This window comes from Ipomoea nil, unplaced genomic scaffold, assembly GCF_001879475.1.
Source record: "Ipomoea nil cultivar Tokyo-kokei standard unplaced genomic scaffold, Asagao_1.1 scaffold0688, whole genome shotgun sequence".
Classification (NCBI taxonomy): domain Eukaryota; kingdom Viridiplantae; phylum Streptophyta; class Magnoliopsida; order Solanales; family Convolvulaceae; genus Ipomoea; species Ipomoea nil.
The window spans coordinates 6,279,037-6,293,695 of record NW_017617116.1 but is presented as its reverse complement, the minus strand read 5'-3'; the positions used below and the strand labels follow the sequence as shown (position 1 = coordinate 6,293,695).

Below are 14,659 nucleotides of genomic sequence, written 5' to 3'. Positions count from 1 at the left end.
GACGCCTCGGCGGATGATTTAGTACGATGTAGTTTATTTTATAGCTAGTAATTGAACGCCACTTGGATATATAGTTGCACCCAATCCATTTACACAAAAAGTAAAAGGGGAAAATGACAAGATGGCAAGTAGAAAGTCACAAGCTAAAAGCTATGAACTTTATATTATAGCCTTATAGGAGATCCAAAACAATATTTAATTATTCAAATTTTGATCTTCCGACCAAGTTTTTTCAACAACATTTCTTAATGGCCTGTGTTTTTTTTTTGAGGAATTAATGGTATGTGTTATTAATCACTTTAACGTATGATAAAAATAGTAACAAACAAGTTTTTAGATATACAAAGTAATGGAAGATTAATGGAAATATCATTTCTATTTGAAAATTTTAATTTTTTTGAATATGGTCTAGTATCTCAAATTTTTTAGTCATGTTTTTCACACTAAATCGCGTAGACATTCACAAGGGAAAAAACTAGGAACTTGGGGATCCAAAATACTAATTAATTATTCTTGTTGGTTTTACTATTAAGGGTTTAGGGTTTTCGGACGGCGGGCTAACACTATCGTAAAATATTTAAAGAAAAATGAGAGAGAAATTTGACAGAGATAGTGTTTGTATTGAATATACCAAAAATAGATTTGAAAACTTTTTTTTTTTTGAGAAATAAAGACAGATAGTATTAATGAGCTTCAGATGACAGAGTTCGAGATAAAACAACTGCATTAACTTCAATTCCTAATATGAAAAAAAGAAAATCCCATGCTACATATGAAAAGAATCCCGCTAAATCTTCAATTGCTACCACTGAGCACGCACCCCGTCGAGACCCATTCGCCTAAGCTAGCCGCTCGGCTGGGCCAATTGGCGAACGAGAACTAGGCTACTGAGGTCCTTTCCCTCCAACCTTCTTAGTGATCAAGTCGCAATCTCCTGACCGCTTAGGGGTACACCTGATTGAGTATCCTATTAGGGGTATCCATCAATTCTAATTTTAATCTTTTAATCAATGTTTAAAATTATTTGGAGGTGATTGATGTTACTATCACTCTAAACGTTTAGTTCAAAATAGTAACCCATAATAACATTATTCAACAATGTAACTAATAATCCAAATCTTACATAAAAAATGTGACCTCAGGATCAGTAGAAATTAGACTAAACATGACAGCATCTGTGGGATTCCCCTTGAGAAGATAATACTTCCTCAAAACCGCTTCCCTCTTGAACCCCGCCTTCTCCAACACCCGCTGCGACCCCCGATTCTCGACGTCCACCACCGCCTCCAACCGCTCCAGGTGCGCCCACTCCACGAACACCGACGCCGCCGCCATCTTCACCGCCTTCGTCGCAATCCCCTTCCCCCAGTACTTGGACGCCAGCGCGTACCCGATCTCCGCCCTGCAACTGTCGCACCCTCTAAACGGCTTCACCGTCACCGACCCCACCGCCTTCCCCTTCACACATATCCCCCGGTACCACGGGTGCGCCGCCGCGTCCTCCGCGATGTACTTCGCCGCCGCTTCCACCGACGTGAAGGGCTCCCAGGAGCAGAACTTGGTCACGTTGTCGTCCGACCGGAATTCCAGGTAGTCCTCCGCGTCCGACGGCTCTAGCGGCCGCAAGGTGATGTCGGAGTAGTCGTCGCCGAAGGCGTCCGGTGATTGCTGAGGCTCCATGGCTGAAAAGATCTCTGTGATCTGGGAAAATGGCGTAGGATTGGTCTCCCTTTATGGTGCAGGGATCAAGAATTTACCTGGAAATTGGGTCTTCACCGCGTATAATTCTGGTTACTTTGTCTCCAAGGAATCGACTTGACATGACAGTTTTGGCTGTTTCTCTGCCATCCACTTTTCTTTTAACTTTCGTTGACGGCGAAACTGAAGTCTAATATATAGCTGCCGGCCACTCTGATCTCCCCAGCCGCCTCGGTTGACTATATAGTTGACAGTCGTGAAAATTTTGTCTAAATAATTTATAAGAAGAAATAAAAGTTGAGAATAGAATTCGAGAGTACACTCTTTACGTGTAACTTCATTTTTTACTTTATTTTTATTTGACAGAAAATCACTCCTACAAAGGCTACAGTTTTACACCCTAATATATGTTGGTTATTCATAATAACCACTGATGGGGCATATATGGACCCAGCAGGCTCAAGAGGGCAGGAAGAAATGGGCCAAACGTTGGGCTTTTCGTAATAAGCCCAAAAAAGGATAAAAAGGAATCTACATTGTGGGTCGTGGGCAGGCTCGGAAGAGAATGCAGTCGAGTGAGGAGCCGAGTCCAGGGAATCGGCATGAACAAGAGTTGGCTCAGTAGATGACTGTTGCGACTTAAAGAGCGTCTTTAATGCGAAGTCAACCCAACCGTTGGGAGGACTAGTAATGGCGACCCAACGATTCTTAACTTTGATAACCCATTATTTCACATTTAAGTTTGTATTTAAATTAGCAAAGGGTGACCACCTATAAAGAGGCCCCCTTGGAGAGCGCAAATTATGCTGTGCAACCGTGTGCATCATGCATGGTGCACACGGTTGCAAAACGACACCGTTTAATATGATGGAGTAACGGTGCCATTAGTGGCACCGTTTAACTCTAGCAATCATTTTTTTTTTTATATACAAAAACTCCAATCGACGTGTAATTATAAATATATGGTTATGCAATTCTGAATATATAGTTACGAAGTTATAGATATATAGTTATGAAGTTGTGGATATATAGTTATGAAGTTGTAGATATATAGTTATGAAGTTGTACATGGATATATAGTTTTGAAATTATGGATATAGTTCTCTGTGAACAAGCACTTTAAGATTTCTGAATATGAAGTTATGTAATTATAAATGTCTAGTTGTGAAATTATGAATATATGGATATGAAATTATGAATGTGTAGTTATTATTTTTGAATGTACTGTTGTCAAATTATGAATATAAAGTTATGTAATTCGATCTGGATATATAGTTATGAATTTGTGGATATATAGGTGTGAATTTATGGATTATAGTTATGAATTTATGGATATATCATAATGTTTGAATACGAAAGGAAACCGTCTAACGCTGTTAACTACAATTCGAACAAGATTTTTTTTTTTTTTTTTTTTTTTAATGAAACGGCATCGTTTTGCAACCGTGTGCACCATGCATGGTGCACACGGTTGCACAGCATAACGATTGCTTGGAGAGTGTATGGGCAAGCCGGAGAGACCGGGGAGAGTTGCGGGAAAATTGATACAAAATCCCAAGCCAATACAAAGAATTCATAGCCACTTATCTTTTCATTGTTAGTTATTTTACTTTACCGATGAATCCACAAACCACGATTGTGTTGGACCTCCGTAGGCTCAAAAGTCCTAAAACCAACAACCACCATATTTTCCTTCTTTCACAAGCATAATTTTTATTTTTATTTTTTTTAATATAGTGACGATGAAAACCTACATCCATTACTTGAAGGTTTATCATGTCTAAACCTCGTTTTTATATAATATCCCACAAATCACACGTAATATAAGCTAATTAAGAGAGCTAAACCGCGCTAGAAAAGTCATGTGCGCACAATAAGCTCAACCGAGATGATGTTGACTAAAATAAAACTTATGACCTTCATATATAAAAATTATGCTCTATCCACTTGATCACTTCTTTCGAGACACACATATAATATTCTTGCCCAATTCAATAAGCTAATTGACGATGAATAATTATTTATTAGTGCAATCAGATCACTTAAATCAAAAGAACTTAATAACTAATCACTTAATTTGGTGCCAATTTAATATCTATTATTAGTGTTTATTAATTTGATGAAGATCCTAACATAAATTGATCTATATATAGGCCAACATCTTAATTAATGTCATGTTTCTATTACACGAATTGAGCAATGAATAAAGATTTCAAGGCTGTTAATTACTCAACGTGAACTGAGAGCATAGTTTAATTTAGTGAATTAGTAATGTTTGGACCCTCTTTTTCAGTATAGTGAACTAATACGTATTTAATTTGTACATAGAAAAAGACATATATCCATTACAGATTTACAGAGCTACTAATAGAATTAGATGCAAATTAATTACCTGAATTGATTAATGAGGGGTGCAGATATATGTGGTTCCAGTTTCGAGTCTAGAGGGGCAATCTCGACATTTTCAAAGTTAGTTGTACTTAAGTCAGCGACTCATTAAAAAAATAGAGTACCGAACTAAAGTGCCATAAAATAAATGGCCAAATTTATTTCTACTCCATTCTCAATCTTACCCTCCCGTTACCCAATTTTATCCTTGCTTTACATTTCTCCATTTATTACCCGGATTCGCCGGAAGCGGCCTCCCATCATCGCCGGCTCTCACCGTCCCACGCGACAGAAGCCACCATTTCCGGACATGTCTGTCTCGGTTCCGATTCCCGGTTCTCACCGGCGAGAGATCGATGCCGAACCGTTGTTAGATTCTCGAAATCGTAAGTTATGCTCGGAGCCTATAGAAATTTGGAGCGTGTATGCGTTTTTGAGACACAAATTGCATTTCAGATTATGTGGATTTTATTAATTTTCAATCGGATTATCACTAGGCACGGTAGAAGCATTGAGAATTATGTGTTGGCTTGTGTTCATCTTAAATTGTAACGCGAAGAAAATTTGCTAGCTCAGTTCTGTCAACAGCTTAGTGCACATGCAATCGATTGGAAAAGTTCAGCTCACGAAATCGCGGTTGGGACATAATTTAGTTGAATTGAGAAATGAATGAATGTTTAAGAATTCTAGTTATATGTGTACTTATAAAGTGAAGGTGTGTTGAAGTCTTAGTTTGAAATTGTGCAATTGCAGTTTGATAATGGTGGGAGCAAGGGGGAATGAGAAGAACTGAATGTAAAAATATGTAAAGACATGGAAATGTATTGTTAGAATAGCGAGGCCATCAGGTTAAATCTCATTGTAGAATGTTTTTTAAACTTGCTGTTGCTTTCTTTATGTTCTGTCCAATGAGCTCTTGAAAGTTTGTGTGTGTGTGTGCCTGTGTGTTCACGAGCCCTTTGAGGTAATTATTTAAAGTTGACGATAGCTATGGTCTTATGCCTTTGAGGTGCAGCAAAACGAAATAGTGCTGGATGGTGATAATCGAGGCTCAAGAGAGTAAGCATATTTCTTTGGCGGTTTAATTGCCTACTGTAAACAGAAATATAAATGCCTACCCTAGTACCCTACATGTCTTGAATCATCAATAATACTAATTTGTGCATGTTAAGATTATTTGTCTAACCTAGACTCCCATTGGAACGCTTCTTGATATCTGGTGTCCTATGTTTATGCATGTGTGGTGTTTTGCTTGTTTATCTGTACAAAATGATTTTAAATTCAGGCAGCAGGCTCCCTCAAGTCACAAAGAAGGAAATAAACTATTCTTTAAACTGTTGAAGGGGAATTTATGGAAGTTTTAGGATAATTCTTAGATCGTAGCTAATTGCGCAATCTGTTTGGATACTTTATTGAACATAAGTCATTGATAGTTAAGACCTCTCTCTGTGATCAAGGTGCAGGGAAGGGGGATGTGCTGACATCAGATTTGGAACAAGATAGAAGTGCATCCAGTAAAAGTGGCCTTCGCAAAAAAAAATACTCTATGAGCTCCATCAGCTGCTTTGGAGTTGACCTTACACCTGATAACATTGCAGTGGCTATGGTATATTTTGTTCAGGGTGTCTTAGGACTTTCCAGACTTGCTGTCAGCTTTTACTTGAAAGATGACCTGCATCTAGACCCTGCAGAGGTGTGCTGCCTTGATATGTTAAAATCTCAATATCATTATGATTGGATTTTTAAGATTTTGATTAATGAAACGAGTAAAAGTTCTAATTCTCTGAATTCATGGCTAATTTTATAACATCTTAGAGTAAGTTGATTCCAGAATTAGACTGAAATATGTTATTCAATTATGTGGGAAATAAATTCTATATAAAAGATCTGAAAATGCATTCAACGTTTCCTCTTCTTTTGGTAGCAGGTACTATAGTGTGTATCATCTTTCTTTTTAAGAGTACTAAGTAACATGAAGGCAGATAGTGAAAAGAATGGGAGGAAAGCATCTTTTCGAAGTGAACATTTATGGTCAACAATTAATATCATTTTCCTCCTTAAGAGTCATTTTTGAACTATAAAAGACAACTTTGTGAGCCATCTAAACCTGATTTTGTGAATCTTTTCATGAATTTGAATATCAATGTTCTTTTATGATAAAGTCTTTGTAGTTATAAAATATGAATAACATTTTTAGTGTTATGAGAGTTTAGGCCTTTCCTATTATGGCTTGTGAGTTGCAGATGGGACTTTGATTTTTATTTTATTTTATTTTACTACTCTCCCACTCATTTTTATTAACCATATTTCCTTTTCAGGATTGCTAAAAAATTGGCCACTATCAAAGCCTAGGACATTTAATGATCAATTTCTCAAGATTACATGTATTAAATGCAAAAGTAGGGTATTACTGTAACATTATAGCAAAAGTGAGGTGTATAAATGCATTGGACTTACTAAAACTGTGTGAGCAATAACATTGGATGGATTGAGTCAGTAGTTGATTTTTCTGATCTGAATACAAGGACTGACAAATTTTATATTGCCAACTAGACAGCAGTTATATCTGGATTCTCATCATTACCGTGGCTTGTAAAACCATTGTATGGGTTTATCAGGTGCCAATCATCTTACACTTGATGCTTCTTTCCTAGGAGGTTACTTACAGAAATTAGTAAGATCTCACGAAAAGTTTTGCCCTTGTAGCGATTCTTTCCCTCTTTTTGGATACCGGAGAAGATCATACCTGGTTTTATCAGGGCTTCTTGGAGCGCTCTCATGGACATTGATGTCCACCTTTGTTGACAGCAAGTATAGTGCCGCCTTCTGCATTCTTCTTGGATCTCTTTCTGTTGCTTTCTCAGATGTTGTAAGTGCCTTTTTGTAACTTACTTGCTTATGCAAGTTCACTTGTGATGCTATTTCTATTAAACATACCGAGCATTTAACTGTAGTTTTTTACTTGATTGGAAATGTTTACTTGAATTTTTCTGCACCTGATTCTGGAAGACTGTTGATGAAGCTATGCAGTTATAAGCTGGAAGACTGGATTATGCAACATTTTATGTTATCTAATACTTGACCATCATTCTAGTGTTTGTACAACTAATATGAGAGCACAGCTTTCAGAAGTTGATATATGTGTGCAGAGCATGTGCCAAATGAAGTTTTGAATACAATTTTGTTTTAAACTACAGCTTTAGTTTTGAGTGCAACAACAGTGGACAAGGCTAATGCATGCAAATCCATGCTGGCCTGACTGAATTGACATACAACTCTTGTTTATTTTTACAGCTTCAGCAGTTCTTCTGAAGGTGTTGTATTTTTTTCCATTTTCAATTCTGATACTAAAATGAGGCATTGTGTAGGTTGTAGATTCAATGGTTGTTGAGAGGGCACGAGGTGAATCTCAAAGCATGTCAGGATCTCTTCAGTCATTATGTTGGGGTTCTTCAGCCTTTGGAGGAATCGTTAGTGCCTACTTTAGTGGTTCCCTGGTGGATGCTTATGGCGTGCGGTATGTTGTCTTGTGTTGAGAGACATGCTTCTGATTATGTTTTTGGGGCAGACGACTCCACAATTAAATCCTTACATTACTTGCAGGTTTGTTTTTGGGGCAACAGCATTGTTACCGTTAATAACTTCTGCAGTGTCTGTTCTTGTAAATGAGCAGCCTGTGCATGGTCCAGGAAGGGGTCAGAATCTTTCTTCAGACATTAGCTTCTTTGAGAGCTCAAAGAATAGCATTTTTCAGCTATGGGGAGCTGTTAAAGAGCCCAATGTTTTTCTCCCCACTCTATTTATATTCCTATGGCAGGCGACTCCACAATCTGATTCTGCTATGTTTTATTTCACGTATGTTCATCCTAGACTTCAATCATTTTGGTGATCGTGTTATTTTGTTCTCAAAGTCTCAAGGATTTCTTTCTGATTGTAGAACAAATGAACTTGGTTTCACTCCAGAATTCCTTGGACGTGTTAAACTTGTCACTTCAGTTGCATCACTTCTTGGTGTTGGGTTGTACAATGGTTTCTTAAAGAACGTTCCCCTAAGAAAGATATTCCTTGCAACAACAATTATTGGCTCGGCTCTTGGGATGACCCAGGTTTGTGTCCCTATCAATATTTTTCTACAATTAATGTTCATTTTCCCCATTTTGTTGCTGGTTGTCAGATATATCAAATTGAAGGGGACTTGTGTATCCAATAGGTACTCCTTGTAACTGGATTGAACCGGCAGTTTGGCATAAGTGATGAGTGGTTTGCAATAGGAGATTCATTGATTATTACAGTTCTCGGCCAGGTAACATTGGTTTTCTACGTTTCCTTCTCCTGATCTATATTTCAACTCAGTGTTAATAGTAACTAGTTTCGGTTTCAGGCCTCCTTCATGCCCGTTCTTGTACTAGCAGCAAGAATATGTCCACAAGGAATGGAAGCAACTCTGTTCGCAACTCTAATGTCAATATCTAATGGTGGAAGTGTCCTCGGAGGTCTGATTGGTGCAGGTCTAACCCAAGTCTTTGGTGTGACCAGGGACAAATTTGACAACTTGGCAGCTCTGATAATTCTTTGCAATCTCAGCTCCTTGTTGCCTTTACCACTACTTGGTCTTCTGCCCAAAGACGAGCCCGATGTGAAGGAGAAATCTAATACAGATATCGAGATGAAGTCTAACTGAATTTCTTCGCCCTTTTTGAACTTCAGCTTCCATTAATCTCAGATTATGCTTTTGCCTTTTGCTGCAGTTTTAGATCTTAGAGACAACCAAAGGAGAGAACCAGAGAACATATAGTTATGCAAGTGTAAATATCCGAAAAGATTACATTATAATCGAAATGATTACTAACTTGTGGGGATACTGAAGTACAGCTTTCATAGTCCTTCGGAAACATTGCATCTTTTGAATGTTACCCACATGGCAAATACTTGCGTTTTAGTGGTATTCTCACCTAAAATTAATATATTACTATTGAACATGATTTTTGATTTATAAGTAAAATTTTTCGCTCTACTCAATAGGTAATTTATTCTTATTTTCTACCCCTGTAATCTCCTGTTGAGGTGTCTTGTCATCCTTGATTGATTTAAATAATAAAGTGGGTCACTGTTTTTATTCATTCATTTTTTATTTATCCAATAAAATTGATACATTTGGCGGAAGTTATACTCCATGAGAGTACATATATCATTTTCCTTACTCAACGAGGTTTCAATGGGAAGTATTAGACTATCATTCAAGATTCTTTATTTTGTGAAAAATGAAGCATTGTTCTATCATCATTTGATTGACTTGATAGTTATCATAACATGGAGTGCTAGTCGTGAGAGGAAAAGAGGTGAGAGAAGAGAGAAGGAACACGTGCGGGCCACGTAAAAATTTCTATTTATTTTTTCCTTTTGTTTATGTTTCTTTTTTCATTTTTTCCTCCAAAACTTTATCCTACATGTCATATTGAAAATCGAAAATTGAAAAAAAAAAAAAAACTGGCTTTGTTAGAGATGCTTTAATAGTGCAACGTGTAACATTACTCTACTAAATTGTAATGAGAAGCATTAAATTGTCACGCAAGATTCCTTGTTTAGTGAAAAATAAAACATTTTTCTACACTAAATCATATCATTTGAGGCATAATTTGATTCAAAAAATTTGGGATAAATAACAATATTTCCAAATAACGAGGTGGTAGTTGAATTTATAAACTAAACTCGCAAATCATTAGAGTATCAAACCGTAGAATATTTTCTTCTTAATAAATTAGGTAGAAGAGAGAATGCATGCGTCGACGCATCCTACGGTGGACAACGCCGGCCTCCAAGAGAAACCCGTCACGTGGACGACTGATTGTGAATTTGCAATCCACGTGGTGGGTCCCATCTGGTAAGCTACAATCCAATAGAAAGTGTTGTCACATCTTATGGCCCCACCTGGGTGTGGGTTTCAAATTTCAGCAATTGAATTAAAAACTTTGGGCACTCTACCTTAGCTGGATTCATTGATTTCCATATTTATTAGCTCTACAAACATAATCCTATAAACCAAGAATTTATCACATTGCCCTACAAATCTCACTCCCAATTCTCATTGGGTACATCTCCTCCCTATCATGTTTGGTAGCTACCTTGTTTCTTTTGAATACTCGAAAATCATATATCTGACTATACTTCGTTTCAACTTTTACAATATTTAATTAAATATCTTATATGAGCAGAAGCAAACAATTTCTTTTCTTATAAGTGTCTCTATCCTATATGAATAGTGGTTCCAGTTTGACAATTATAATATCCCTGCCCTCTTTGAGCATAATCTCATGGAGATAGAACGTAATTGAGTACCCTTAGAGTATCATGTCAACATATATTCTAATTTATAATAAATTGTCAAATAAGAAAAACGGGTCATAAGATATTAATTTAGAGAGAAATAAATTATTCTCCATATATATCACTTTTTCAACATTTGCTTTACTATTTGAAATGATGATTTATAAGATGAGACACATGCTGCTGACGTGGTATTCCAGATATACCTAATCCTATTTTAGTTTTGGTGTTTTTCATAAAGTTTCCTTATGCTATGCAGTTTGCTCATTTTGAGAGTTTATTCCTCCTTTCAATTAAAAAAATTAAGTAGTTTTACGGATATAATAATTAAAGTTAAAAAGACAAACAAACAAACATGTTTTTCATCATATTGTCTAAATCACAATCAACAATAGTACTATACATTTCATATATTAGGTTTGTAGCTAACTTGTTTATTTTGGACACCCACGCCAAATCCTAATCAACCACAACTTCTACATTTACCAAATGCCATCCAACTTTTAAGAGGTTCAAGTTATCTTTTGTGATGTTTAATTTAGTTAAAAATGCATGTACTTTATGTTTATCATATTGTGCAAAACAAAATATAATCGACAAATAGTACATCTGCTATGTTTGGTTTGAAGTTGACTTGATTCTATTGAACATCAACAAGCTAAGCTAGCCAACCATTCATAATTCCCACATAGACCAACTTTCCACTTTCAGCTTTTAATTAAGAAATGGAAGAAGCAATCTTTTCTTGAGCTTGTTAGTTGAGATAAACAAAATGTACTTGCTATATATTCACGACTGATGAGTTACGATCATTCTTGATGACATGTCTACATATTATTTTTAGTGTGATTGGTAACACTACTACATGTAATTTGCAGTCTTAATTTTATTAGTTACGATCACTCTTGATGACATGTCGACATATTGCATTAGTGTGAATTGGTCATGCTATCAGCTATATATATATAATATATTGTCTTAATTTTGTTATAAGTTACCCCATTGTACTCTTGATGACAACATGTTAACATACATATTGTAGCTAAGTTGCTAGCTTCTTTTGGACACCAAAGAGCTTATAAATGACAAGTTTCACATGCTGACACGCATATAATTAAGGCTCTGAAATTGTTGTGATTAAATTGAATTGTATCACAGTCAAATAACAGATAGAACAATGCCACAATATCCTTCAATCATGCATGAATCAATTGGACATTAAATATACAGTTGTCCCCTTTGGGTGAAGATGAAACACCAACCACCTTCCTTCAATCAAGCACTCAGTCGAATAGCTGACGATTTTAAGACCAAAACTCGTGCCCAACTCTAAAAGCCAATTTTTTTTTTTTTTTTTTTTTTGAAGTTACAGATCCATTATGTCGATATGCACCATGTTGAGAAAAACGAGATCAAGAAATCAAGAACAAAGACAAATTCATTATGTTGATACGCACTTTGTGTTGAAAACACAATATATACGTGGTTCGGCAGTGTCCATATGTCTACAGGAGCAAAAAATTCTTTTATTAATTGTGATGATAATCATCTAGGGTTACAAGTTGTAACTCACTTTTGGTACTACATTTAAAAAATTATTCATGTATTGTATCGCGGGATGCTTTAGAGTCCGTTTGAAAATCTAGAAAATGACTCATTTTTTAAAAAATAATTTAATTTTCTAATGTTGGCTAAATGTCAAAAAAAACTTCTTTTTTTTTTCATGTTTGCCTGAAAGTTAAGAAGCTTTTTCTGGTTCGTTCATTTTTTAAAAAATGAAAATATTATTTGTTATATAATAATAATAATAATAATAATAATAATAATAATAATAATAATAATAATAAGTGGTAATAATAATAATCTAAAAACTAGAAAAGGGATAATAGAGAAGATAAATACTATAAAATAAAAAATTCGAAAAATGTCTTTCTAGGAAGACATTTTAATTTCTACCAAATTGGGTCATTTTTCCGTTGACCAAAATAAATTTCTTTTCTTTGACTTTATTTTCCATCAAAACCCAAACATAGGAAATCTGGAAAATGATGTACATAAGTCATTTTTTTCAGGTTTCTAAACGAACCCTTAATAATTAATTGTGATGATAATTAATCAAAGGTTACCAACGGTAACCTTAACCTATGGTACATTTACAAATTATATAATCACTGTACTGTACAGCATAACACTACTTTGCTCTGTTACATGTCATCTTCCAGTAACATATATGAGACAAACACAACACATCGATAGTTGCTTTGATTGAATTGGGCTAGTGTTGCAGCGGTCACTGAGCTCTTCTACTCATCAAGATGTTATAATTTTTTATTCATAAGAACCGTAAATGTCATCGACATTTCTTTCATCATATGGCATAAAACAAAGTCAATGACAAACTGCAACAAATTTCATTCATACTAGTGTTTTTTTCATGTTGGAACATTATTCTACATAGGAATATATGCAATTTTATTCAAACTTCTTTCTACTAATATATACATATAATGCTAGCACATGAAGATACCCATCCACAATCAATTTGTCTTTCTCTTTGTAAGTCTTTGATAAGCAAATAAACAAATCAAATAAAAATTCAGATTCTGCACATTTTGGTCCATATTCAAAAAGCTATCACATGGGCAAGGGAAGTTGGAAGTTGAAATAGTTGTTACAACCTTCAATGATTGCACCAATTTTTAAATACCCTAAGGTGTGGGTAAGACAAGTAATATAAGCAATTCAAAAGCCCTTCACCCATAAAGCATGCATAATATATACACAATATAATTCTTTGATTCCCCTCACTCTAGGTGAAATCCGTATTGTGATCCTAACTGACTGACTCAAATTAAAAAGACCAATAGACAGTTCTCTAGGCGAAACCAGCTGTCTTGTGACCATAACTAACCGGCTCAAACCAAAAAGACCAATAATAGACAACTCCCACGAAGAGTCAAACTTGAAACCTTGTATGTGGTTACCAAGCTAACTGTCGGACCAACTTGATAGGACTGTCATATAATATAAGTCTAGCTAAACAATAATGTCATGTCTATAATAGAGCAATTTAAGGTAATGTTACTGATTGGATTAGGCATCTTATTAAAAATTAAAATGTTTACCTTGGAATAGCTAGGCATCATTATTGTTTCACATTTTCACTATAATATAGCTACCTGCATTATTAGTTTTTGTCTTTTATATCAACGCTTTATGTCCGTCCTAGCTAGTTCATGCATTGTATCATGAGGCATTTTTTTTTTTATTTTTTTTTTAAAATTTTTTTAATGTCTTTTCAAAATTACTTGTATGTATTTTATATTGCTCCATCAAATGACATGCCATTGTCTTAATTTAATCGATATGTCAATGAGGTCTCAGCTAAGTTGGTAGAGAAAGAGGTCTAATGACAACATGGTTATTATGATCTCCATTTTTGTGAGTTATTATGATCTCCATTTTTGTGAGAAGCATGAGTAGAAATTCTCCTAGTGATGTTGAGCATATAATATATGAAAGTTTAACTATCAGTTTAAATTTTTTACTTGAGATGAAACACATATTTCAATTAATTCGAATCTCCACGTCACTCAGCTTAGCATTGTAGTTGAGATGAAGCACGTACATGTTTCAATTAGTGAGAATTGAATTTTGTCTTACTATATGTTTTGAATTATGAATTTTTTTAAAACAATTTTGGTCCCGCAACTATTATGCCACTTTCAATTCTAGTTCTTGACTTTCAAAAGTATAAATTTAAATGCACAACTATAATTTTTCAGCAAAATCAGTTCTTCGCGTAACATCTTTGATGGATGGGATACTAAGGCCCAACCAATCGGTCAAGCGCTGGTTGGTCTGATGAATCCTCTCTAGGCAACTGGTCGAAACCTTGGTCAGCTAGGGCGTGCTATGGGCGACTTCAGAGGGCTGTCAGCCTGGCAGGCTGTGTAAATATTACCGATTCGTTGCTAATTAGTAGGATTCATTTATTCATTCCCAGTGTAATAAGGTCTCCTAATGTGAGAAATCTGCTTAGGGATTAGCTTCCATTTAGGACTTCGAGTCCTCTTGTATAATATCTCTTCTCAAGAGGTAAAACAGATCCAATATTTTCATAATAAACTACTTCCTTTTGCATACCATTCTTTATTAACAGTGGTGTTGACTCACCGTCGACTACCCGTTAATTGTAAAATCAACAATCTCCATTCTTCGTCTAAATATAACTAGAGCCATTTTTTTA

The 14,659-nt window shown here is 35.4% G+C and overlaps 2 protein-coding genes across 3 annotated transcripts; one reads left to right on the top strand and one right to left on the bottom strand.

Moving 5' to 3' along the window:
• Positions 1-709: 709 nt before the first annotated feature.
• On the bottom strand, positions 710-12,089 carry LOC109176066 (uncharacterized N-acetyltransferase p20-like). Its single transcript, XM_019325491.1, has 2 exons — positions 12,075-12,089; positions 710-1,697 (listed from the first exon to the last, which is right to left on the bottom strand). The coding sequence occupies exon 2, from the start codon at positions 1,678-1,680 to the stop codon at positions 1,120-1,122; it is 561 nt and encodes a 186-aa protein (XP_019181036.1). The 5' UTR covers positions 1,681-1,697; positions 12,075-12,089; the 3' UTR covers positions 710-1,119.
• Positions 4,206-9,068, top strand: LOC109176065 (folate-biopterin transporter 1, chloroplastic). 2 transcript variants are annotated; one of them, XM_019325490.1, is made up of 9 exons: positions 4,206-4,472; positions 5,550-5,779; positions 6,640-6,704; positions 6,793-6,955; positions 7,455-7,603; positions 7,690-7,941; positions 8,024-8,192; positions 8,297-8,389; positions 8,468-9,068. In XM_019325490.1, the coding sequence occupies exons 1-9, from the start codon at positions 4,235-4,237 to the stop codon at positions 8,765-8,767; spliced, it is 1,659 nt and encodes a 552-aa protein (XP_019181035.1). In that variant the 5' UTR covers positions 4,206-4,234; the 3' UTR covers positions 8,768-9,068. The 2 variants fall into 2 exon arrangements, with proteins under 2 accessions (XP_019181035.1, XP_019181034.1); XM_019325489.1 differs by having other exon boundaries at positions 4,207-4,472; positions 5,544-5,779.
• Positions 12,090-14,659: the final 2,570 nt, after the last annotated feature.